This window comes from Ogataea parapolymorpha, chromosome I, assembly GCF_000187245.1.
Source record: "Ogataea parapolymorpha DL-1 chromosome I, whole genome shotgun sequence".
Taxonomy (NCBI): domain Eukaryota; kingdom Fungi; phylum Ascomycota; class Pichiomycetes; order Pichiales; family Pichiaceae; genus Ogataea; species Ogataea parapolymorpha.
Window position 1 is genome coordinate 344,756 of NC_027866.1, and position 24,785 is coordinate 369,540.

At 44.8% G+C, this 24,785-nt stretch overlaps 15 protein-coding genes across 15 annotated transcripts; 7 read left to right on the plus strand and 8 right to left on the minus strand.

Moving 5' to 3' along the window:
* Positions 1-271: 271 nt before the first annotated feature.
* On the minus strand, positions 272-1,273 carry HPODL_02008 (Transaldolase; the record flags this gene model as incomplete). The annotated part of the gene is made up of 1 exon (XM_014081617.1): positions 272-1,273. One exon carries the CDS (start codon positions 1,271-1,273, stop codon positions 272-274), a length of 1,002 nt encoding a protein of 333 aa, XP_013937092.1.
* A 730-nt stretch (positions 1,274-2,003) lies between these two features.
* On the plus strand, positions 2,004-3,083 carry HPODL_02009 (Actin-related protein 3; the record flags this gene model as incomplete). Its single annotated transcript, XM_014081618.1, has 1 exon — positions 2,004-3,083. One exon carries the CDS (start codon positions 2,004-2,006, stop codon positions 3,081-3,083), a length of 1,080 nt encoding a protein of 359 aa, XP_013937093.1.
* A 109-nt stretch (positions 3,084-3,192) lies between these two features.
* Positions 3,193-3,636, minus strand: HPODL_02010 (uncharacterized protein; the record flags this gene model as incomplete). The annotated part of the gene is made up of 1 exon (XM_014081619.1): positions 3,193-3,636. One exon carries the CDS (start codon positions 3,634-3,636, stop codon positions 3,193-3,195), a length of 444 nt encoding a protein of 147 aa, XP_013937094.1.
* Positions 3,637-3,875: 239 nt separating this feature from the next.
* HPODL_02011 (Protein required, with binding partner Psr1p, for full activation of the general stress response) lies at positions 3,876-4,910 on the plus strand (the record flags this gene model as incomplete). Its single annotated transcript, XM_014081620.1, has 1 exon — positions 3,876-4,910. The coding sequence occupies one exon, from the start codon at positions 3,876-3,878 to the stop codon at positions 4,908-4,910; it is 1,035 nt and encodes a 344-aa protein (XP_013937095.1).
* Positions 4,911-5,140: 230 nt separating this feature from the next.
* HPODL_02012 (putative membrane protein) lies at positions 5,141-5,959 on the plus strand (the record flags this gene model as incomplete). Its single annotated transcript, XM_014081621.1, has 1 exon — positions 5,141-5,959. One exon carries the CDS (start codon positions 5,141-5,143, stop codon positions 5,957-5,959), a length of 819 nt encoding a protein of 272 aa, XP_013937096.1.
* Positions 5,960-6,055: 96 nt separating this feature from the next.
* HPODL_02013 (Cysteine synthase) lies at positions 6,056-7,144 on the plus strand (the record flags this gene model as incomplete). Its single annotated transcript, XM_014081622.1, has 1 exon — positions 6,056-7,144. The coding sequence occupies one exon, from the start codon at positions 6,056-6,058 to the stop codon at positions 7,142-7,144; it is 1,089 nt and encodes a 362-aa protein (XP_013937097.1).
* A 52-nt stretch (positions 7,145-7,196) lies between these two features.
* On the minus strand, positions 7,197-9,227 carry HPODL_02014 (E3 ubiquitin protein ligase; the record flags this gene model as incomplete). Its single annotated transcript, XM_014081623.1, has 1 exon — positions 7,197-9,227. The coding sequence occupies one exon, from the start codon at positions 9,225-9,227 to the stop codon at positions 7,197-7,199; it is 2,031 nt and encodes a 676-aa protein (XP_013937098.1).
* A 1,072-nt stretch (positions 9,228-10,299) lies between these two features.
* Positions 10,300-11,910, minus strand: HPODL_02015 (putative serine carboxypeptidase; the record flags this gene model as incomplete). The annotated part of the gene is made up of 1 exon (XM_014081624.1): positions 10,300-11,910. The coding sequence occupies one exon, from the start codon at positions 11,908-11,910 to the stop codon at positions 10,300-10,302; it is 1,611 nt and encodes a 536-aa protein (XP_013937099.1).
* A 372-nt stretch (positions 11,911-12,282) lies between these two features.
* HPODL_02016 (Protein involved in the organization of the actin cytoskeleton) lies at positions 12,283-13,521 on the plus strand (the record flags this gene model as incomplete). Its single annotated transcript, XM_014081625.1, has 2 exons — positions 12,283-12,329; positions 12,387-13,521. 2 exons carry the CDS (start codon positions 12,283-12,285, stop codon positions 13,519-13,521), a joined length of 1,182 nt encoding a protein of 393 aa, XP_013937100.1.
* A 116-nt stretch (positions 13,522-13,637) lies between these two features.
* On the minus strand, positions 13,638-15,908 carry HPODL_02017 (uncharacterized protein; the record flags this gene model as incomplete). Its single annotated transcript, XM_014081626.1, has 1 exon — positions 13,638-15,908. The coding sequence occupies one exon, from the start codon at positions 15,906-15,908 to the stop codon at positions 13,638-13,640; it is 2,271 nt and encodes a 756-aa protein (XP_013937101.1).
* Positions 15,909-16,043: 135 nt separating this feature from the next.
* On the minus strand, positions 16,044-18,140 carry HPODL_02018 (Mitochondrial external NADH dehydrogenase, a type II NAD(P)H:quinone oxidoreductase; the record flags this gene model as incomplete). The annotated part of the gene is made up of 1 exon (XM_014081627.1): positions 16,044-18,140. The coding sequence occupies one exon, from the start codon at positions 18,138-18,140 to the stop codon at positions 16,044-16,046; it is 2,097 nt and encodes a 698-aa protein (XP_013937102.1).
* A 532-nt stretch (positions 18,141-18,672) lies between these two features.
* HPODL_02019 (uncharacterized protein) lies at positions 18,673-20,193 on the plus strand (the record flags this gene model as incomplete). The annotated part of the gene is made up of 1 exon (XM_014081628.1): positions 18,673-20,193. One exon carries the CDS (start codon positions 18,673-18,675, stop codon positions 20,191-20,193), a length of 1,521 nt encoding a protein of 506 aa, XP_013937103.1.
* A 64-nt stretch (positions 20,194-20,257) lies between these two features.
* HPODL_02020 (Protein kinase of the PAK/Ste20 kinase family) lies at positions 20,258-22,351 on the minus strand (the record flags this gene model as incomplete). Its single annotated transcript, XM_014081629.1, has 1 exon — positions 20,258-22,351. The coding sequence occupies one exon, from the start codon at positions 22,349-22,351 to the stop codon at positions 20,258-20,260; it is 2,094 nt and encodes a 697-aa protein (XP_013937104.1).
* A 117-nt stretch (positions 22,352-22,468) lies between these two features.
* On the plus strand, positions 22,469-23,545 carry HPODL_02021 (uncharacterized protein; the record flags this gene model as incomplete). The annotated part of the gene is made up of 1 exon (XM_014081630.1): positions 22,469-23,545. One exon carries the CDS (start codon positions 22,469-22,471, stop codon positions 23,543-23,545), a length of 1,077 nt encoding a protein of 358 aa, XP_013937105.1.
* A 35-nt stretch (positions 23,546-23,580) lies between these two features.
* On the minus strand, positions 23,581-24,717 carry HPODL_02022 (rRNA methylase, putative, group 3; the record flags this gene model as incomplete). Its single annotated transcript, XM_014081631.1, has 1 exon — positions 23,581-24,717. One exon carries the CDS (start codon positions 24,715-24,717, stop codon positions 23,581-23,583), a length of 1,137 nt encoding a protein of 378 aa, XP_013937106.1.
* Positions 24,718-24,785: the final 68 nt, after the last annotated feature.

A 24,785-nucleotide genomic window follows, 5' to 3' on the forward strand; every position in this document is an offset into this window, starting at 1 on the left:
CAAAGCTCCCCAAGATGAGATAAGAAAGTGCAAACACAGTTCCGTTCTTATCAATTGGCTTCTCTCTGAATATATCCATTATCGACCAGAGGCTCTCGCACCAACGATCAAGATTAGTGACTGAAGGGCAGGTTGACAACTCACACTGGACGATAAAGTACGCTCGAGCTACTATGATTATCAAGCTCCTATAATTTCCTATAGGAGATATATTTACTCCAGCCTTTCTCATCAGAAAGGCGTTTGACCCTAACAGGCTGACTCATTGGCGTCACAATTTGGAATCCCTGAGCCTTTGCTGAATCCTTGATTTCAGAAGATCCAGTAAACTTTCGGTGTCACTTGCGAATTTCCTTATTCCCTCAGATAGCTTTTCAGTTGCCATCTGGTCTTCATTCAAATTGAACCTAAACATTGGCTCATTATCAATGAAGCTTAATTGATCCAATTTGCAACGCTGAATACTTGTTGCCGAATCAAGTACTTTTTCAATCCTTTTATTCGATTTGGCCATCGCCTCCAACAAAGTTGGTGAAATCGTGAGATAATCGCAGCCTGCTAGCTCCTCAATCTGCCCCACGTTTCGAAATGATGCCCCCATAACAATTGTACGATACCCAAATTTCTTGTAATAATCAAAAATTTCTTTCACGGATAAAACTCCAGGGTCTTCATTCTTTGCATACTGCCTAGCTTCCCTAGCTTTGTACCAATCCAATATCCTATCCACAAAAGGCGAAATCAAAGTCACTTCTGCCTCGGCGCAAGCTACCGCTTGAGTAAAAGAAAACAGCAGAGTGAGGTTGCAATGGACTCCATAAATGGATTCCAATTCTCTTGCTGCAAGAATTCCTTCGTATGTGGCAGCAATCTTGATGAGGACTCGCTCCTTTGATATCCCTCTTGCTTCATACAAGGACACTAAATCTAGAGCTTTTCGGACAGTTGCCTTTCGGTCGAATGATAGTCGAGCGTCAACTTCTGTGGACACTCTTCCAGGAATCAGTTCCAATATTCTAGATCCAAATTCAACCAGCAGTCTGTCCAAAGCGATCAGAGCTTTGTTTTCAATGTCCAAACTTTTCTGGTTTTCAAGCACGTAATCCACGCAATTATCGATTAATTGTTGGTATTCAGCTTTCTTGGCAGCTGCCAAAATCAGCGAGGGATTAGTAGTAGCATCTTGCGGCTTATACGCTTTAATAGTTTCAAATTCCCCCGTATCTATCACCACAGTTGTGCCACATTGTTTCAAGTACTCGAGTGAATTCATTTGTTGGTTTTGTTGTCCACCAGCTCGTAGGATGGTCGAGTACGTGACTTATATATTTTTTCGGTATTTAAACTGTCGCTTAAATAGCCTAAATTTTCCCAGGCTTGCTTTTTACCGGTCTCGCAGTGAAGCGCTCCTTGCCAGTAGCCTGGATCAGTACGTTAAAGATTTGAATTCGCTCTATGTGTAAGTATACCATTTGTCTTCTCTGCTTCTTCCTGTCCGTTTACAACAAAACTTTTGTTGTGTCAGCAGGTTATGAGCACGTGTGATGTTTTCTCCAGCTGAAAAGGACAGAATGATGAATTAATTATGGAACCGAAGGAAAGATAATTCAGATTGATTGAACACAATTTAGATTAAATACTCACCAATATTTTTGCCTTTTCAGACTCTTAAATATTTGCCGTGATCATTTGAGACAATCTTTCAAGTCAATTGTGTCTAAAGAAGAATATGGCGAGCATCAATACTCCGGCCGTTGTGATGGGTATGTTGAGTTACATATTATTGAATGCCCTACTAACAGTTAGATAATGGAACCGGCTTAACCAAACTTGGTTTTGCTGGAAATGATTCTCCATCATGGGTTTTTCCTACTGCAATAGCAACTAGATTTTCCGGTTCATCCAGTAAACCACCTGCCCCTTCAAAACCCTCATTTTTAACCTCATCTACAAGCTCTTCTTCTGGAAAGAGCTCAGGAGGGAATCTTTCGTTGAAAAGGGACATGGAGGATCTTGATTTTTTCATAGGTGATGAGGCTTTGCAAGCTGCCAAAGGTCCATCTTATGCACTTAATTATCCAATAAGACACGGTCAAATCGAAAATTGGGATCAAATGGAGAGATTCTGGGAAAATTCTATTTTCAAGTACCTCAAATGCGAACCTGAGGACCATTACTTTCTTCTTACAGAGCCACCATTAAATCCACCAGAGAATAGGGAAAACACGGCTGAAATCATGTTTGAGTCATTCAATTGTGCCGGGCTTTATATCGCTGTGCAAGCCGTTTTGGCCCTCGCCGCTTCATGGACCTCTTCCAAGGTGGTTGACAGATCATTGACAGGTACAGTTATAGATTCAGGAGATGGTGTGACCCATGTGATCCCTGTCGCAGAAGGTTATGTTATTGGGTCTGCGATAAAAAATATTCCAATTGCAGGAAGAGACATTACAAGCTTTATTCAGACTCTTCTAAGAGAAAGGGGCGAAAAAGATACATCATTGAAAACTGCTGAGCAAATCAAACAGCAGTTCTGCTATGTTTGTCCAGATATCGTGAAAGAGTTCAACAAATTTGACTCACATCCTGATATGTTTGCCAAATACATCGTCGAAACTGTCAATCGATCTAAAATTGAGGTTGATGTGGGATATGAAAGATTTCTGGCACCAGAAATATTTTTCAATCCTGAGATAGCATCGTCAGATTTCCTAACTCCATTGCCAACAATTGTGGACCAGGTTATTCAGTCTTCCCCTATAGATGTTCGTAAGAACCTTTACAAAAATATTGTCTTGAGCGGTGGTTCTACTATGTTCAAAGATTTCGGAAGACGACTGCAAAGAGATTTGAAATCGCTGGTCAATGAAAGAGTCGCCCAGAGTGAGCGTCTGAGTGGTTCCAAATCAAGTGGTGTCACTGTACAAGTGATTTCACACAAAAGACAGAAGAACGCTGTGTGGTTTGGAGGCTCGTTGTTGGCGCAAACAGCAGAATTTAAAAGCTACTGTCATACCAAACGAGATTACGAAGAGTATGGACCAAACATTGTTAGAAACTTTTCTCTATTCAGTGTTCCATGAAGTTGCTTTACTCGTTTAGTCCAAAAGTTTACTTGGAAAAATACTGATGTATCAGTTGTCGTATATTGGTCATTAAAAAATTTATCGATCTCATTACTCGTTAAGTCACTCAAAACCGGCTTTGCAAATCCAGTTTAGACTCGCAAAACGCCATCCATTTCCTGATGATTGGATGATTTCGTTCATCTAACATGTTTAATTTAGTATCAAAAAAGTCTGTTTGTAATACCTTTTTTATGTTCAGTTCATGGAAGGCAGAATCATACTCTTCAGCTGAGATTTTTGACGACATCAAAAGACTTTTCATTTGAGCCAATATCTCACCAACTCGCGCTCCGATCCTAGCTCCTATAGGATATCCCTCGTCAAAACCTTGTTGCAAGCTTTCTTCCTTGGCCTTCGATATCCCGTCTAAATATCCTTGTTTAGCATGCTTTCTTTTCAAAGACAACAAATCAACATGAACAGGACCATTATCATCCAGACCATAGGTTTCGGTAGCCGCTGGTTTATATTCTTCATCATCTGAAAGCCATATATCATCAAAAGTCATTTTATCATAAATGCACAGTGTTTTTACCCGGTCCACGGAATATTTAATAAAGAAAAGGCAAAAAACATTTTACTATTGTGCTGAGAACGCTATATTCTTTAGAGCACTTTTAAATTGATATAACTTTCAAGAGGCTCAGAGGATTGCCTGGAGTGACAACATTCTCCCTTTTCAAGCTTCGCGGAAAGTGGTTAGAACTAAGGTTCAAAACAAGGTGAAGAATCTTCAAAACTTATATTATGGCTCACAATCTTATCACTCAGGTCCAGCAGCATGAGGAAGCTCCGGTTTCACAGGTGCCAACAGATATAGATGATTACAATACGGAAATCAAAATGAATCTTCGAGGGCAATTGTTTAGCATTACAAGAGATGATTTAATGGCTTTGCCTGAAAGTATCTTGCTATGTTTGTTCCCTAATGGAGTGTTCGTTGATATGAACGGAAACATAATTACCAACCTAACGGAGGACGACATTGTATTCGTCAACTTTTCTCCAGATTGTTTTCAATACATCTGTCAAGTCTTCGATACCGCTGTGCATGATTTACAGCTGAGCGAACAAGCGGGCCAACATCAGCAGATTTACGATATTAACGATCCAAACATTCTTAATGACAAACCTTCGATAATTGTCTTACGTGAGGATTTGGACTATTATTGTATTCCACCCGTCGCTGGCCTCGATGCGGACGCTATGAAAAAGATAAAGCTATTTGTCGGAGAGGAGTTGGTGAAAAACACTAAGATTTTTGATGGGCTAGGGTATGAACCAGGTAAACAACTGAAGCCCGCTGAGCAACACTTGCTGGACATGCTTTGTTCCTCGGGTTTCAAAATTGACGGCGAATGGGGACATCGTTCTCTCGAACCTGGCAAAACAGTTGTTTTCTCGCTGGCGCTGGTTCGCTTGGCTACGGAAAGCTCAGAGGCTCCTTCTGTGGAAGGATCACCATCTTTAAAGCCAATATCGTCTGTCAGTTCGTTATCAAGTCAACCTGAGAAACGAAAATCTCGCTTAAGTACTCTTGCCCATGCTGTTTCGAGGTCAGGGTCTCGTGGAAGGAAAGAGAAAAATTCAACGGCTACAAAGCTACTTTTGTTTTGGAGAAAACCAGCAAGAAAATGTTGGTGGTCTGATTCGGTGCTCGATATTGATATCTCCAGCCTGCGAATCAAAAATGCGAACGGCCAACCTTTGGGCCACTCAACGATCAAGATCCATATACGAAGGGTGTGGACTTTGGAGCTTTCTGTGGTTGGCATTCAGTAGAGTTAGTATATTAAAATCAAAATCAGATATCATAATTATCAAATTATCTAAAAAAATTGCGCTCAACAACTAGCATATGCAGTGAGATTTGTATCTTTTGATAAGATTTATTTCATATTTTTCTTTTATGCAATCAAACGATGTTGACACTGTCACACATGTCACAGCTTCTCGGCTGGCTTTACTTTTCCTGCTGGTCCTTGTCGTTCTACCCAACTGTTGTTTCCAACATGAGATTAAAATCAGTACAAGGAATATCAATTGACTTCATGTTTTTTAACACTGCAGGTTTTACTCTATATTCCCTCTACACGGGATTTCTGTGTTACAGTACTAAAATCCAATATGAATTTTATCTTCGTCATGATAAGTATCCATTGATTAAATCTAACGATTTCTTTTTTGGAATTCATGGGCTTCTCCTCAATTTACTGCTTGTTAGTCAGGCTTATATTTGGGGATTCAAGAAAAATGATAATCAAGTCATCTCCAGGATATGCAAGCTTGTATATGCTACCTTAGTTTTGTTCTCGGTGGGGTATGGTTTAATAATTCATTTTACTTACGGGAAGCGGTATTGGATTGATCTTCTCACGTCGCTAGGCATGGCCAAAATTTTCATGAGCGTGTGCAAGAACATCCCACAGGCTGTTTACAATTACAACCGGAAGTCAACACATGGCTGGCCAATTGAAATGGTATGGCTTGATTTTGCTGGTGCAGTGTTCTCTTTTTCGCAGCTTTTCTTGGATGCGTATGTCGCCGGCGACGTAAGAAGCATCTTCAACAACTTGCCAAAGTTCTTGTTGAGTATAGAAGTTGCCTTGGCTGATCTGGTATTTTTTACCCAGCACTATGTCTTATACTATCAGACGGACAACGAACGGTTTGGTCTATCGAAATCCTTTCATACCTACAGCGCGATATTGGAGGAGGATCAAAATTTCTTGCAAGAACATCAACACGATCACGATCATGAACCTTTCCACAACATTCACTGCACTGTAAGTCCAATTGATAAGGACGAACTTCAACGTCTTTTACCTTAAGGGGGCGAGTATATAAATGACGTAATCATATCACATGACTTGTCATAATATAACTATGCATCATCTCTGATTCTATTGAAATTTCTTCGAAGAACCATGCTCAAACGTCTATTTAGCAGCACCAAGGGGGCCATGGAATCCTACAATGCTTCTTTTGAGCCCTTGTTTGCAAGCAAGGGATTAACGAGTGCTGTAGGGAATACTCCTTTGGTAAAGCTTAACCGGATTAGTGACGAGATTGGCCGCAATATCTATGGTAAAGCAGAGTGGATGAATCCCGGAGGATCGGTTAAAGACCGTGCAGCTTTGTTTTTCATTGAGGAGGCGGAGAAACGTGGTTTGATCAAACCGGGTGGGACTATAGTGGAAGGAACTGCCGGGAATACTGGTATTGGTCTTGCTCACGTTGCTCGCTCAAAAGGATACAATGTCGTAATCTACATGCCTAATACCCAAGCCCCTTCAAAAATTCAAACATTGAAACTGCTAGGATGTGAAGTTTATCCGGTTCCTGTCGTGCCATTTGACAATCCTGAAAACTTCAATCATCAAGCTAAAAGGCATGCTGAAAGATTAGAAAATGCGTATTGGACTAACCAGTTTGATAACCTCGACAATAGAATGGCTCACATCAAGATGACCGGGCCAGAAATCTACAAACAACTTCAAGGTAAAGTTCATGCGTTCACGTGTAGTTTGGGAACAGGAGGTACGTGGTGTGGAACTTCCAGATATCTGAAGACTCAAAATCCAGAAATAAAATGTTATGTTGCAGAGCCGCCTGGGTCTTGTGTCTATTCATATGTCAAGACTGGTGGCAAAAGTTTAGAAAGATCAGGGTCCTCGTTCACTGAGGGCATTGGTCAAGGCCGCATTACGAATAACGTCGCGCAAGATATTGAGTTGGCAGATGATGCATTCTTGATCCCTGACGAAGAATCTATTGCCATGCTCTACAGACTTCTGGATGAGGAAGGAATTTATGTTGGAGGCACTTCAGCGCTAAATGTGGTGGCTGCCGTGAGGGCAGCCAAGCTTCTTCCGGAACAATCGAATATTGTCACCATATTGGCCGATTCGGCCCACAAATACTCTGATAGAATATTCAGCAAGAGCTGGTTACAGAGCAAAAACTTGTATGAAGCTATTCCTGACAAGTTGAGAAAATATGCAATTCTTGATTAGTGTATATAAAAAATATGACCCTCGAAGTTGAGCTAGATTTGAACTGGTCTAGTCATCTCAAACCAAATCCTTCGCTATACCATATAGCTTTGTCCAATTTCGAAACAAATATTTCCTTTGAAGGATAGACGTAAAGACAAAGCTCGTTGAAGCATGTATGGGCGATTGGTAAGCGATTTGGGTTTGTATCAACAAGCTTCGTAATTTTAAATGTTAAGGATGGCAGTCCAGTCGCCGGCAACCGATCCGATCCTGTAATAAAAAGTAGTATTTTGCGCTGATCAGCAGCACTTTTGCGCTCAAAATAATCCCAGAACCAGTTGACAACAGTGTCAGTTTCGGAGAATCCATTATACTTGGTCACAGACTTCAAAATCTCGATATCAATTTTTTGGTTTCGATAGTCTTCCCCAATCAATATCAATTCAATTTCCTCAGGAGTAAACAAGGATAAAGCATTTCCACCAATGACGTGTTGAAAACCGTTCAAAAATGATTTGAAAGGTGCTTTCACCTTGTCATTTAAAAAAAATGAGCAATATCTTTCCACGTATTCATACTTGTTTTCATTCGTTACCCTGATGGATGATCCCTCTCGAATAAGGTCTTCGTGATGCATCACGCCAAATATATCTGCATAGGAAACTGTAAAGAACAACTCAAGGTCAGTAACATCCTCCAGTTTCAGTAATCTTTTAAAATTGTGCCCGACGTCTGGATTCAGTTGGATAAAGTCGTTCAAGGTAACCTTTTGTCCCATCAACTTTTTGTAAAGTGCTTTCGGCAATCGAAGGTCAAGGATCGTGGAGTTGTATATTGCCAACCCAAGCACAACACCAACTAGATAATAGAGCTCGTCATTATCCAAATTGGAAAGTGCAAACCAACATAATCCAGATGTTTCATCATAAGAGAATAATCCCTTGTCCGCATTGAATAAGTCCTTAGTGAGCAACAAAAACCACTCCTTTTTTAGCCCGCCTGCATCAATTCCAGGTTCATCAACAAATTCTACCCTCAAGAGCTTCTTGAAATCTGTTTGATGGGATTTAATGCACCGTAGTGAATCAGGGGTAATGAAGTTTCTCCTCACGCGAACCTTGAAATAAACATCAAAAGGCATTTTTTTGTTGAGAGACTGGATAAATGCTTCTTCTGCTTTTCGCTCCATCATTCGTTTCGCCTCATGCTCAAGAATTGAGATTTTAGCGGCTAAAGATAAAAGGAAGGGGAATTGACAAAAAGTAAACGAAGACTTCCTCAGTGTCCCATTGGCACTAGAAAGTCCTAAATAGCTTGCCTTTGTTTCAGCTTGCAAGTAGTCAACCACTAACTGCAAAGAGTCTTTGTTCGCTGTGCTTTGTTCGTGCTTTTTGGTCGAAGCGTTGAATTGCCAAGCATCAAAATCTTGCTTCACATTCACATAGTCAACAAGATTATTGTAGAAGACCGCATCACTGACTTTCTTATTCTTTTTGTTTGCAATAAATAAGAACGATGCTAATCTGCCCGCAGTACGCAAGTGCCAATCATCACCGTATTGCTGTAATCTGATTTTTACTTCATGTTCTTTTGACTCTTTCTTCCCCGACCAGAACGATGAACTTGAAGAAATATCTGTACGTCGTCCTCCCGAGGAGATATAAAGAGGTAGACCAATGAACAAGCCAAAATCAGAGCTTTTAGAGGTCGGGCGGATAAAATGGGCATTAAGGTTTTCTTTGAAGTTGATGTCATCGCTCATGGAAACATTTAAATAAGACCCAGGCTGTATAATCGAGTTATACAGCTCATAATTAATGCATCTTGTGAGCTGAAAAGTAATGTAGAGGTTGATGAAGTCAATCTTTTTCACGAACTCATCGTGTGGCAATCTAGACCACCAATAAGTAAGGCGGCTCGTAATTTTCTTTTCTGAGTAAGAAAGCAATCCAATGACGCGCTTCAGGATATCATAGCAAGATGTCTTCAGGTCAGGCGCAAGACCCTCTGTACAGGAATCGATTCCACTTATCAAACAATCCGGTAAAATGGGAATTTCCAGCAAAATCAGTAGCCAATTAATGTCAGCAGGCTCCCTCATGGGAGGTGGATGTTTGAGTAAATAAAGGGCACCTAATAAAAGCTTGTAAAACGGACGTTTTGTGGGCAGACTCAGCAGTAAGGCAAATGATTTTTTTGCTTCGTTGAAGTTTAAGTTTGGGGAACGGTAATTCGGCGGTGTCAAACCTGACAGCCTAAATGAGTTATTGAGTATGGGGAAAGTAGAAAAGGCTTCATAGAGCATGTCCTCCAAAGGTCTGAATATTCTGTGTGGATTGTAATCATCACCAGCAGATTTTCCTTTAGTGGAGCATTGGTTAATGAACTGTTTCAAAAAGGAATAAGACAGTGCTCGAGCAACTGTATTTTGTGATATTTCAGAAGCTTCTCTAGTTTCTTCGATGACGGTCATATGCGTTTGACAAACCAAGCAACGAACCTTGTTAATACCTGCTGGGTACTTTAGCATTGTTCCGCAACACCTGCAAGAGTCAACAACAATACTGGGGAACATTCTCTGTGATTGCGATGTGGCTGATTCCGAAGGAGGTCTACCTTGGGAGGCATCACTGTTCAGATTGGATATCAACGTGTTAGAATCTAAGCCATCCTGGGAGATCCCAGTTGACTCGTTGAAAGGGGTTGCATTTGGTGCTTGGACAGAAGGATTGAAAAAAGAAGCCTGTCTATTCCAAATTTTCGATATCCAGGACTGTTTCACATTTGACGATGGAGGAGAAGGCATCTTCAAAAAAGATAGATCAACCTATCTGTAACACACGCCGCTCCAACTTAATGCTTAGTTGCTTTTGAATGAGCACGTAAAGAACACAGACAATATCTTCCGGTATTTATTCAAATGCTAGTTCGCCAACTAAGATTGATATACGTTGATAGGTTGAGAACAACTATCAGTCAGGCTTTCATTTATAACAAGGGGAATATTTAGATTTATTTGTTTGGTACAAAAATAGCACAGCCAAAACGCATTTAGTGATTTTTAAAGTTATAAGGTACGTGTGTACGTGTGTACGTGTGTAATATATGTATGTGTATTTATTCGAAAAAATTTAGAGAAAACAAACTAGGGCTGTAAGAAAATCCAAGACCATTCAGCGATTGTATGATATATCTCCAGTAATCCACCTGTTCACCATATCAAGAGCAGCTTCTGGTTGGTCATGAGGAACCATATGGCCTGCATCGTAAACCCGGGCAAATGTCAGGTGCCCATTGGTCTTAATCTCTCCCGCAGGAAGGCCCTCGATTTCCGTATACCAGTTCTTGAATTCTGCCTTCTGATAAGAGGCACTTTCTTTCCATTCCAATACTTCCGTCCAGGCCAGGTTTCCTAGCCAGTTGCAAATATAGTCTTTGTCTCCTGCGTAAATAAGAACCGGGAGACCAGCATCTAGAACTTGGGCCACGTACTGCTGAAATGGCTTTGTTTCGTCTCCTGTCAAGATGAATTGTCGAAAAACTTCATCATCACAACCACTATAGATATCAACTTCTGCACCCAGTGCCTCTTTAACTTCAGGAAGATTCATGTACTTGTCGATGTAGTCCATTCCCAGGTAGCAGTTTCCATCTTGAGTTTCACAAGGGCCACGAATATCATAAACATTAAGCCCGGTCTCCTCAAATGGTTCCAATATACGTTCACAGTAAAGATTTGCCGGCAGGCAAGTAACGGCAGATAGGGTTCTATAGCATGCACTGATCAATCTTTTGCAGCGAGAATACATGTCGTCGATTTTCATGCAGTCACTGTCGGAAAGGATTTGTTTGTAACCCGATAACGATGCATTGCAGGCCATTGGACCATACCAGCCATATTGGATCAATGGATCTGTAATTCCATTACCAATTAAAATAGAGGTGAGTTCAAAAGACTTGTTCTTGTGATCAAGAATCTCGCTTGCAATATTAGGAATGTAGTGACCTGCGTAAGATTCGCCAGCGATGTGAAAGTCATTATTCGAAAACTGCACAAATTTTGTGAAGAATAGCTCCAAGAACGCAAAAACATCCTTAGCTGCGACCTTAGTGCTTGAAACAGAGGACCTCGTACTGTACGAGTAGCCAACACCAACAGGCTGTTCCAGAAATATGACCGACGCATTGTTGTTCCAAGAGTAGGGATTGTGGATTGGGGTAAGTGTGGTTCCGTTAAGTGAAGCTGGTCCAAGCTCAAATAAGCAGCCCGTCACTGAGCTGCAGCCAGGACCTCCATTTAACCAAAGAATCACAGGGTCGGTCGCAGGATCGTTTCTGCTCTCAAAAAACCAATAAAAGAGGTGCTTATCATCATCATTGATATCAAAATATCCGGTATACTGTTTAACAGTATCCACACCTAGACTCAGTGGGTTGCTCCGTTTTTTCGTATGCAATCTCAGTTGATATTCTGGCAAGCTTTCAAGGCTAATAGTCTCCACACTGTCAGAATCGCTTTTGATATCAATTGGAAATGAGCTACTTATTGGACAAACACTAGTTTCATAATCTTGGATGGCCTTTTTGAGCCCTTGTGTACCAAGTCGTTGCTCCAAAGAGCTCCATACGAACCTGACATCGTCCTGGAGAACCTTATCAAGCCCTTCAAGGGAATAACGGTATTCAGAGTCAACAGAAAGAACCTTTTCACCAATTGCTGCACACTGGACAGCAGTAATCAAACTGAGGCCAGAAAACAGCAATGGAAACAAATGGAGCTTCATTTGAATAAATTAGAGGGTTGTTAATTGGGGAAATAACGACTACAAAATAATATGGCTGTGCAGGCTGACACAATTATCGGTTTCAATTGACATATCGGTTTTTCAGAAGATTCCCACCGATCGGGGGTAGCAAATTTACTTCAGAATTGAGCGCTCTGTGGCCATAAGGGTTTTATTGGACAAGATGTCCCCCAAAAGCCACATTGTCTTTCTTGCTACCAACATTATAATTCTCATAACCACTCCTCACGCCACAGAATTTTCTACTCCCTTTCGCACCGAAAATTATTAAAAACTATCTTATCAGACAAGACATCTAGCTTGACGTGTATTGTATCGGCAACTGTTTTGATTTTTTACTTACAGTAAGCAATGGGCCTTAACAATCCAATTCCGAGATCGCTGAAAACCGAGTCTAAGTAAGTGTTATCAAAAATTCCGTCAGGAGTTTTGGAAGTCTCAAACTAACAACTCAGGAAAGCAGCTAAAATCCTAGCCTCCTTCATTAAACCAAACCAGTTGTTTGGAGCAGATGAAGTCATTCCCCGAGAAGTTCTTCTCAACGCCAAGGGATTGGCAGTGATCACCGTTCTGAAAGCCGGATTTCTTTTTTCTGGCAGAGCCGGCTCGGGTGTCGTGGTCGCTAGGTTGCCCGACGGCTCATGGTCCGCCCCTTCTGCTATCGTTACCGCAGGTGCGGGTGTTGGTGGACAAGTTGGAGCCGAAGTTACCGATTTTGTTTTCATCCTCAATACCCAGGCTGCAGTTGAATCCTTCGCTCAATTCGGTTCGGTGACTTTGGGTGGTAATATTTCTGTTGCGGCAGGTCCTTTGGGAAGAAATGCGGAAGTCGCAGGTTCTGCCTCTTTCAAAAACGTCGCTCCGGTGTTTGCTTACTCCAAAACAAAAGGTCTTTTCGCCGGTGTTTCGGTGGAGGGCTCTGTCCTCGTCGAAAGAAGAGAGGCTAACAGAAAATTCTATGGTGACATGTGTAAGGCCAGTCAAATCCTGGGAGGTCGTGTGAGACCTCCTCCAGCATGCGAGCCTCTCATGAGAGTGCTCAATAGCAGAGCTTTCACAAGAGCAAGTGCCAATGGTGAGTATTATTCTGACGACGAAGACTATTATAACGATATTCCTTCGGAGTTCAGCTCAGAGGCGTCCTCCAGCAGATATAACTCGCGCAGATCTTATGGTTCAGATGATGAGGAATATTCGGATGACGATTCGCCTCGTTCGTATTACCATCGCTCTACCCCTGGAACCACGCCTTCGCATTCGAGAAAGCCAACTTCTTGGGAAGATGACGTTTATGATAGATATGATAGAAACAGATCATCCAAATCAGAAGCAAGATCTGCAGGCTACAGGCCAAGGTCAGAAAAACCAGATTTTGGCTATGGGTCCGCTCGCGGAAGCTCAGGATCATCAGGGTCCAAGAAAGCTATCGCTCTCTACACATTTGCAGGAGAGCAACAGGGCGATCTCGGGTTCAAAAAAGGAGACGTGATAACTATTATTCAGAAATCAGATTCAACGGATGATTGGTGGACAGGCAGAATCGGCACCAGGGAAGGCATTTTCCCTGCTAATTATGTTGAGTTAGTGTAACAATAAACTTTCGTTGGTTCTTTTGTCTCGATTTTTATATTCTTGAAAATGCTGTTTGAAGAGTCATTCCCCAGGTATATAGGTCACATAAAGCTAAATCTCAAAGATCCTCATCTCTAGCATTTGGGCACAATACCCAAGTACATCGCACTCTGCACAATTTGAGTTTTAAGCAGGGGGTGCAAAGGTTGGTCTTTCTTGTAGTTGGATTCCAAAAATTTAGAGAATGAATCAACCCTATTAGACCAAAAGAACTTGATGATGTGCTCAGACAATGAATGCACTTTGTGTAGATAAATGCATCCGGTGTTGTTGGAGATCAGTGTATCTTCGCCTAAAATATCAACAGCACAAATGCCTATGATTTGTTCAATCTTGCTGCGAAGATCCACGCTCAATCGCTCTCCATCGCTCTTTTCCTTGGTTTGAACCGTTTCAGCCAATTTGTCCTGCTCGACAGATTTTGCAAAAGCTGCTAGCTGAAATAATTTCGAGGGATCTACATATGACCTCATCCCAGTAGTGCTGGATTGTTCGGGTAGTGGGCCACAATGGTAGCGACGCATATCGGTAATAACTGTCTCCTTATCTTGGATCTCCACTTTGACCTTGAAACAGCGAACACCCAGTAGCTTAAGGTTATCAATCAGAACGTCAGCATCGGCTTCATTTACCATTTCCACATATCCATAAGCGGTGTAGCCCTTCTTGTTTTCTTGGGGGTATGTTCCATAAAGTTCCACAGACTTTATTGATCCAAAGGTTAAGCACCAATTTTGGAACTTGTCTTTATGCGTGTTGACATTCAACCCCGTGATCAATATTTTGAGCTTGTATTTTGGTTGAACTTCTTGCTTTCGACTGTAACTTTTCTCTTCCTTTGGAATTGCGCGAGTAACAAATAGCTGCTGCTTATTGATTTCAACCATGTTTAGATGCGAGACCGCTTTATCCACGGATTCCTGGTTACTTAGAGTCACCAGAGCCCAGCACCCATTTTTTTTTGGGACCTTCCTTGCTAAGACAGATAAAACAGGTCCATACGGTTCAACCAAACTCTTGATAACATGTTCCTCAATATTCAAGGGCAAATTTCTCACAAAAATGGAATAGTGTGTGCTTATGTCGTTCTTGTGCTTTGTGTTCTGAAATGTGGGCGAAAAAGTAGGGATCTGTGAGATATCCCTTTTTTCTGTCAGCTTGCTGCTTGCGCTCGCAGTTGCTCCAAATAGTTCTCTGTCTTTCTTGAGAATATGTAGACCCACATAGACGAGTCGACCATCTAAGGTAGTATGATTATAAGTTTTGACGACTTCATATGCCACCTCCTTAGATTCGAAGTGTATGAATGCTTGCTGTTTGGATGAATCGTACTTACACGACAAAACGTTTCCATGCTTTCTGAACCTATCGTAAAGTTGTCGGGTAGTGAGATGTGATGAGAGATTGGAAAGAAAAACATTGGCGCCTATGCGTTCTCTCTGACTTTTATCTCTTAAGGATGGCATGATTCTGATTTCTGAGGAACCGATCGTGGTATAATTGAGAGATTCCATGGCGAAATTTGCCTGATCCTCATTGGAGTAGTTGACGTATCCATAACCTAACGAGTTGCCGGTTTGACAGTCCGCAGGTATCTTGACCGAAAGAAGACCAGGATATTTATTGAAAACATTTTTCAGGTCAAGCTCACTCAAAGATTTATCCAAGTCACCAACAAAAAGTGAGGTGACCTGTTTTGGTGGGCTAAGAAGGCTGGAAGGGGTGAGATTAGGCAGTACCCAAGAGTTGTCCTCTGTTGAGTTTTTGGGCAAAGTGACAATTTCGGCACTGGAATCAGATTCTACTGATTCTTTCTTGAAATCGCGTGGATGTGTCTCTTTGACCTCTACGCATGTTTCTGATTTGGTAGCTATCTCTGTTTCCCGTAGTTTTTCCTCCTCGATCTTTGTGGTCGCAGTTTGGATCTCGAGTTTGTGGCCTGTGAATATGTTAGATTTTGTGGGGGTCATGACGTCATCTTCAGTCATGCTAATCTTGTCAATTTGTTCCACCCCATAGTCCAGAAAATCTGAATCTGTATTGACGCAGTTGATGCGAGGAGCACTCTCTGGCCCAGGTTGGTTTTCGTCGGTTGGAAGTTTGACACTAGAATTTGTCCTTTCCTTGTACAATTTGAGATTAAATAAGCTATGGCGCCTTTTTTCTTCCGAGTCCAATGGCTTTCTTCTCAAACTCAGAGAATCATTTTCTTTCATACTGGTCATGAATGAGGATTCTCTAGATACGCATGCTGTTTTCATATTCTCTTCTTGCTTGTTGTCTCTATTTGAAAGCCGCGACTTAAGATACCTTAGGCCCATGGAAAAGCTACGTGACTCATCCATCAAGAACAGCGATTAAAAATGTGCGTCAGGCATGCTTTTTATATTATCGTTAGCGCCAAATTAACATGAAAAAAGGGCACTAATTAATCTAATTATTCCCTGCTTATGTAAAACAATGTACAGGAATCTATATTTTTAAACAGTCAAGATATCCCTACCAAAAATACCTCTGTTCAACCAATCCATGAATAGCAGCACACGGGTTCTGAAGCTGACACTCTGGGCGAAGTAAATACTTCTCCACAGGTAGACAGCGATGATATCTCCAACGAACGAGTATCCTGGTGCAAAATCGAAAACAGCTGAGTTTCCAATGTATGCCAAAGAGCCCAAATGTCTATATTTGAAAGGACGGGCAATGGCGTTATCAATATCACCATCCACGATATCGTTGATTGACAAAGTGGTGGACGATTTGCGTAATTTTGAGAGCTTTTTGCCCATATATTTGCCCTGCTGGTTGGCCCGCTGAGCAGTGGCTGGCAGAGAGGTGACTTTGGAATCGACTTCCTTCATGAGCAGCTTGACTTGGTCAAAATTAAGTTTTCTCCGGCCTTCTGGATCATATTTTGGAACGAGCTCTTCAACTAGGGAGAGCGCTTCTGCAGCAAGCGGGTTCATCTGGGAAATTTGTGTGCAAAGCTGTTTCAGCTCATTGTAAGTGAGGTCGACGTGTTTAATATCGTCATCGGTGATAATGTGGTGAGAACGAATGAATTTGTGAGATTGAGAGCCAATGATGTATTTTCTGACGTAGTCGGAACAGTGCTCTGCCAGCTCGGTACGCACAGTGGCACAGTCTCCAATTGCATAGACGTCACCAAGAGGGGCACCAATGACCCGCAACTGTGCATCGGTCTCGATGGCACGTTTATTCTTTTGCGAGCCTGCTAAGTCCTTAACAACTTGCTGGGCTAATGGATTCTGTGCGACACCTGTGGACCATAGACACAATCCAAACGGCACGCTCTTGGTCTCTGTCTCACCGCTGGCTGTCTTTTGGTCGAAAATGACTTGGTTAGGCAATATTTCTCTAACTCTGGAATTGGTTAGAAGATCGATTTGATCATGTTCAAACCGCTTCATGGCATATTCGGAGATGGCCTTGTCGTAAGTGTTCAAAATGTGCGATCTAGATTGAATAATGTGGATCGAGATTTCTTGTCTCAAAATTTTAGGGAAGCTTCTGGTCAGATCTTCATTCAATAAGTCGAAGATTTCTGCTGCGACTTCAACACCGGTAGGGCCGGCACCGCAAATGACGAAAGAAAGTAGCTTCTTTCTTTCTTCGTCCGAGGTTGTTGGTAGGCATGCTTTTTCCAGGTTGGTCACGATCTTGCGTCGAATTTCCACTGCATCCTCTGCCGTTTTAAGTTGGTTGCTGTATTCCAATCCTTTAACGCCGTGAGTGTTAGATGTGGATCCAACTGCAATGACAAGCTTGTCGTAAGGAACATAAAAGCGCTGATCAGTTCCTGGGACCTTGACCTTGATAAGCTTTTCACTGAACAGGATTTTTTCTGCTGAGGCCTCTAGATAATGGCCGTTGACTCTGCGGACAATGTGTCTGATGCTTTCCATCAAGGACTTGAGCTCTAGAGTGCCGACGGCGGCACAGGGAAGCATAGGGGTGAACAAAAAGTAATTGATCGGAGAGATAACGGTGACATCATAATCGTTCTTGTCCAGGTTTCCGAGCAATCCAACTGATCCCCAGCCGGAACCCAGAATAACCAAGTGCGGTTTTCTTCTCAGCTCCTCCTTTGCTGGACTGTCAAATGAGTCGAGGTGATCGGTCAGAATTGGCAAGTTCTCTGGCCCGCCGATTGGAGGATTCAGGGCACTCTCGGGAACTAGGAGATTTTCTATAATTTCTGGTGGAGTGTAAGTCGTGTAATCATAAACAAAGAATGCAGACAGAAGAAGAACAATTGTTCCGCTAACAACACCTGATGTGTAGAAAAACAGCTTCAACACTCTTCCGACAGCGGTATTCGTCCAAAAACTTGATTTCGGCCGCTTGACAGGTGGTAACGGTTCGAGCTCGTTCAAACGAGGAAAACCCGTGTGGAATTGTCTAGAGAGCAAGGCAGTTGCCAGCAATGGTTTTCTCAAATAGACTCGAGCAGATCTGGCCACCGGCTTGGGGCAAACCCAGATACTTGGTTTGGGCTGCGAAGCCAGTCTAAGAGTCGTTTTTGGCAGGCCAACCTTTATTATTGATGGGAACATACTAAAGGTGCTCTTCTAAGAAAAGTGTAGGCGGCCAAATTACAACCAAATTTAATAGCCAAACACAATTGAATAAAAACAAACTGGGTGTTTGACCTATTAGGATTTTATAATGCCAAGTGTAAGGAACAGACTTGACCGAAAAGTGCCAATGAAAAAAAGATTTTAGATGTTTTCAACCACCAATATCCGATCGGAGTTTGTTGCCAATAGGGGGTGCACGTTTGCTTTTTTTTTCAAAGATCCATAGTTACCGTGCAACCAACCTGATCCATTGCGTTCCGGTCGGCATTAAACGGTGGGCGCCCTTTGTAGGAATCCGACGTGCATATTACATATTGGGGGGTGCAAAAGTCCATAACTCACATCCGTGCACCAAGTTATGGCCGTCTCGGTCGACCCTGTCTACTCACCTCTGCACCGCGTAGAATTTTATGGAAACCCACATCGCACAATCACTTATTGTCTTGCGACAATCTCTTATCTCTGCGTCGTGTGATTATAAAAGACCCTGTAAATTCCCTGCCCCGCCATGGAATCTAAGAACTGTCACCTTGTTGTTCTTTGTCACGGTCTTTGGGGAGTGTCTGAGCACTTCGCCTATATTGAGGCGCAGCTGAAAAACCATGCTTCTTTAAGCTCTAGCAAAGACCAGCTAATAGTCTATACCACAAAGACCAACGAGAGGTTCAAAACCTACGACGGTATCGACCTCTGCGGTACTCGCGTCGCAGAGGAGATTCTTGCCGAAGCCCTAAGATTGCAGGAACAGGGATTGACTGTTAGTAAATTTTCTGTTGTTGGCTATTCTCTAGGAGGTTTAATTGCACGGTATGCCATCGGTGTTCTGCACTATCGCGGATTTTTCTGCAACATCGAGCCTGTTAATTTCACTAGTTTCTGTTCGCCACACGTTGGAGTCCTCACTCCGGGCCAGAGCGTCAGTATCAAGATTTTCAACTGGCTGGTGCCTGTGCTACTGGGCAAAAGCGGCCACCAGCTTTTTCTCAAAGACTCGCCTACAGTGCCTCTTTTGAAGCTGATGTCGCTTCCGCATACCGTATTCTACCGCGGCCTCGCCAAGTTCAAGAACATCTCGCTGTACTCGAACATCCGCTCCGACATCCGGACATCCTGGTGGTGTTCTGGAATCAGCTACATCAATCCGTTTGACATATTGGACAAGAATCCTAACGTCAAAATTGACCAGGACGGCTATATTCACTTTGAGAACGGCTCCAAGTTCAGCCTGAAGTTCATTGAAGACTACAAACCGGTCGTTCTGGATGCCGACCAGCCAATCACGTTCACCGGCCTAGTCGACGTCTCGTCTAAAGCAAAACTCAACCAGATGGTCCAGGAGGACCTCCCAGCCGACAACGACGTCCCAGCACAGTCGAAAACGGCCAATTTCTTCCAGAGAAAGTTCAAGTGGGTCATCATGCTGTTTCGGTTCGGTGTGTACCTGCCAATGTGGGTCACGTGGTTTGTGCTGCACAACTGGTTGCAAGTCTTCAACTCGACTCTGCGAGTGATCAAGGAGTCGTCGAAATTGGCCGAATTTCTGGAGCTCTGCGAGGAGCCTGAGCCGGCGCGGCCACCGCTCACCAAACGGCTCAGCGAGGCCAGTATTGACCTGCACCGCCTGGAGCATGGGCTGCACGACCAGGGAGACGAGTTCATTGACTCTGTCTTCGATGCCATCACGTCGACGAACGACATCAACCGCAGCATTTTTGAAGCACGCGAAAACGGCCCGCTCTCGCTCACCACCACCATCAACAAGATCGGCGAGTTCGACCTGTCTGCAGAGCCAGACACCCCGGATGCACTCCGGTACCGGCAGATTCTGAGTCCGTTTAAATTGGACCTTTCCGACCATCAAAAGGACATTATCAAGCATCTCAACAAGCTCCCATGGCGCAAATTTCCGATCTACATCACTAAGACAAACGCCACGCACGCGGCGGCCATTGTCCGACACGACGATCCTGCTTTTGAGGAGGGCAAGGTCGTGGTGAAGCATTTTGTTGAGGAAGTGTTCCAGCACTAGACGCATTCAGCATTTATAGAGAGTAAATCTATCAGCAACTCCTTGAATGAAAAATCTTCAATGCTCAATTCGCCTCGCTCAGCTCGGCAATGATGGCCTCCAACACACCGCCAAACTTGCCGACCAGCCCGACAAAACTGTCTACCAACACGTCTTTGTCGCCCGACTCCAGCACACCAGGCGCCACTTCCAACGCAAGACCGTCCATCCTGCTCGCCAAACTCACTTTTTCGTGCTCCTCTGTGTCTCTGGCCCGCTCCTCGAAATACCCCTGCGGCCGCGCAGATTCTGCCGCGTCTCTTTCCGGGGTGGCCCCCAGCTCCATGTTACCCTTCTCGGTGACCGGAGTCATCGCCAGCGGCGCCGTCGAAGCGAGGTTGATATTCACACCAAACTGGTTCAGCGTGTCTGGCGACGCTGCCGCCGTCTTGTCGTCCATCAGCTGTGAGTGCAACATCGGCACAGGCATCTGGAGCCGCATCTGCGAGCGCGCGCGCGACAGCGACGCCGGCTCGGGCTTCATCTCCTGGTACTCGTTGTTGCTCAGCGCGGGAGCTGTCTGAGGGCCAGGAGGAACAGTCTGCGACGGTATCTTACTGTTGATTGGCTGCAGCAGTGGCTGCTGCGACGCCGACGAGGGAAGCGGCTTCATATGTGGCAGCCGTTGCGGCGACGGCACCAGGCCAGCCTCCTTCAGCCGCTGTGGCGACGGCGTCCTGTTGCCCAGACTCGATAGTCCCGTGCTGGAAGCTCCTATGCGCCGAACGGCAGGCTCCTCAGCCTGCGCGGGGGTTGACGGCGACTCCTGACGCGACACGGTCGGCGCTCTCTGCCGCTTTTCCTGTGCAGCCGTCTCTGGAAGCGTGTCCAGACTAGGGATCTCTATAGGCACATTGGGGACCGCAGACACCTCTGCGGCCGGCGACGATGGTGTCTCGTCGGACTCGTCCTGCTCAAACAGCTTGAGCAGCGATTTTGGGGCGGTGGTGCTGGTCGCAGCGGCCGACTTTGCTGTGTTTCGCAGCGTTGTTGCCGCCGTCGACTGCGTCGCAACACGCATCGTCGTCTGCATTGTCGTTTGCATCGTTCCTAGTCGGAACGTCGGGTTGATCGTGTAGTCGTCTGTGTCCTGTGGCACGAACGAGTACGGCGACGGGGCCTCGACCGGCGGCACATTTTCCTCACTGATCTCGTTCTCTATCATGTACTCTGCGCTTTTTAACGAATTAAAGTCCCATTTGACTTCACTCTCCTCGCTGATGCTCTCAGCATCCTCGTAATAGACCGACTCGCGCGAGGGCCGAGAGTCGCGCCACAGTAGGTACCTGCTGATCACCTCCTTAAGCGACGCGGTCGGCACCGCCCTGTACGCCTTAACCAGCTTTGATTTCTGCAATTCCTCGGCCGATGGCCTCAGTTCCGGCTTTTCTTCCAAACAGATTGCCACCTGGTCCTTCAAATTCGCCGAGAACTGTCTTCCCTCGAGTCTCGGCGGCTCGTGCTGTGTCAGCAGTTGCATCGCACGCATCGCGTCCTTGTCGCTATATGGCGGGTTTCCCGTCGCCATTTCGTAGATCGTGATTCCCAAAGACCATATATCTGCCTTCTCGTTGTAGTCGGCACCCTCCATGATCACCTCCGGCGCCATCCAGTACGGCGTTCCGACCATAGTCGTTCTTTTCATCGCCGAGGTGGTTAGCTGGCCAGCGACTCCAAAGTCGCACAGCTGCACCTTACCATCCTTCTGGATCAAAATATTGGCCGCCTTGATGTCTCTGTGGATTACGCCGTGTTGATGGATGAACTGCAGCGCAAGCAACACTTCTCGCACAATGACACTGATATATCTCTCCTCCAGAGGCCCCGGACGAAGTAAAGTCCGCACCGATCCACCCGCACAGTAGTCCATAATGATCCACAGCTTGTGCCCGTGCAAATACGAGCCGTAGTATCGCGTCACATTGGGCACAGACTTGAGCTGCGACAGGAACTGGATCTCTTGTTGCACATCCTTCACCTCCTCCTCAGGCGTGTCGAGATTGAGGATCTTGATTGCAACGAGCTCCTTGGTGTCGAGCCGTAAACCCTTGTAGACGGTGCCAAACTTGCCGCGCCCTATGACCTCTAGCTTCTTGAACTGCGAGGTGGTGTCGGACATTACAAACAAAATAGAATCAGATTTCCTTTTTAGACGCGTCGATGGGGGGACGCAGGGCAGGGCTTCAAACTCGTCTCGAAGACTCAAAATTGACGAAAAAATAAATTAATTCACTTAATGTCCGACCTAGCACGGCTTTTCCGCACAACCAGAATCGCACAGCTGCCCAGACAGCTGGGTGAGCTGGGTGCCGACAGATCGGCCACGTTTCCGACGCACCAGGTGATTGAGTCTCCGCCGTCGTCGTTCGCCAGAAGAGATTTTGGTCTCAAGATGAGAATCCCAACGAAAATCAAGTCAAAGTATATTGTCGTTAACAATCTCGACAACAAGTACGGCTTGCCAGACTTTGAACCGCTTGGGGGCTTTGCATTCAAAAAGAAGAAATTCCAAGAGTTCGGGATCCCTATTTCTGTGAGAAACCCTACGATGACCACCAAAACCAGCTCCAACCCGCTCTTTCCAGGCCACGATCCGCGGGACGGCCACAACTCGGTCGCCGTGGCCTTGGGATTGAAGGTCCAGCGTCCATCTTCGCTTGAATTTGCAACCAACAAAAAGTACCTTAGAACGTTGAGAAGACCGTTCATGGAGTGGCTGGCCCTTAAGTATCCAGAGAAAATTGCCCAGGCCGATCTTTCGAACGAGATTGTGGAGTTTTTGGAGACCAGAAAAGTCGACGAGGCCAAGCTGAACAAGAAAAAATACCAATTTCCGACTCTGTACCGCGAACAGCTCTCGGGAACTGCTGGACTCTCGTACAACCTGAAGGGCAGACTTTTCCAGACACCGAACGGTGTGCAGTCTGCAAGGGTGCTTCCTGGAAGATACATCAGCGCGCGGTCCACCGGCAGTCGGTTTGCATTAGGAGGATTCATTGGAAATTCCGTCACCTCTGGTCTCCATGTGAAATATCTTAACAAGCTTGCCGATGTTCGCAGGCCGTTAGACGCAGAGGGCAGATACGCAAGAGAGTTTACTATTCCATTAATTCCAAAGGCCGCACACTTGAATTTGGTGAAGAAAAGATTCGATTTCGAGGTCGAGCCGGTCAAGGACCAGGACACATCTAAAAAGGGCGGGTTCAGCACCGTCAAACGCTTCTCTCCAAGATCCCCGATTGGAGGACCCGACAAGAGTCAGCTGGTGCTGTCGTCGCTGCTGGGTCTTCTCGAAACCGTTGGAAAGAAGTAACTGTATATAATGCAATACTAAAACTATTTACATGATTAAAATTTCGAGAGCAACAGTGCCGTGGCGACGCTGGCATTCAGCGAATCCACAGATTCGTCCAAATCTGCTCTGCCACTGTTCACAGACACCAGAAAATCGCTGCGTTGCAATAGCGACGTCCTGATACCCTGGCCTTCAGACCCGACAACCAGCATGCAAGGCCCGTTCTGTAGCTGTCCTTTCAAAGTGTCGGCGTCGATCTGTTTGCTGCCCATCCGGCCGGATTCGCTTGGTGCCACAGAGGAGATGATAGTCCACCCGTTGGAGCGCGACTCCTCGAAAAATCGGAGCGGTTTTTGGGACGAGTAGATCGGCAGGAATTCAAGAGCTCCAGACGAGGTTTTCGACACCACAGGCGACAACGGAGCACAGTTGCGCTCCGAGACGACAATGCAGTCCACCCCCAGAAAATAGGCAGATCTGAGAATCGCGCCCATGTTGTGCGGGTCAGATATTTCGTCAATGTACAGTGCCAACGGGTATCGTTCGGCAGCAGTGGACGAAACGCTACTCTCGGTCGCTCCCACGTGTTCTTTGGTGACTGTGAATTTTCCAATTTCGCTGGCCGCCAAACAACGTAGCTGCTCCACTTCGATTGGCTTGGTTTCAACGACGATCCCGTTGTGGACGCCATTATTTGTCATGAGATTCAAATCATGCTTCCCGTACTCGCTTTTCACCGGAAGCTCCAGTTCGCGGGCCAGCGCCAAGATCTCTGCCAGCTTAGGAGTGGACTTGGGGTTGTGGAGATACAGAGTACCAAAACTCTCGCGCTGCTGCGCTTTAAGGGCGGCAAGAACAGGATTAGTGCCGTACAGGTACTCCACCAGCGGGTTCAGCTTCAGTTGCGAGATCGTCTTTCTGAGGGCCTGCGAACGCGTGAACTCGGGTTTTTCGTCCCTTTGGGGCTCGCGCTTTTTCTGCTTCGCGTGGTGATGGGCATGCTTGCGCTTGAACCACGATTCTTTGTCCTCTCTGTCTCTTTCCCACGCCTTCACCCTTCTGTGCACGGGGAAATTTCGATCAAATGTAACGGCCCCTTTGTTGTGGGCCTTATCAGACTTAAAAGGAGCAACAGGGCCGTTTAGCGACCTCAAACTCGCGCCAAATAATCGGACATTCGACACTCTCATTTAAAAAATTTAATTCACTTTTGTTATTTTTTTTTTTTTTTTTTTGTATTGTTTTAGGCTTATCAATT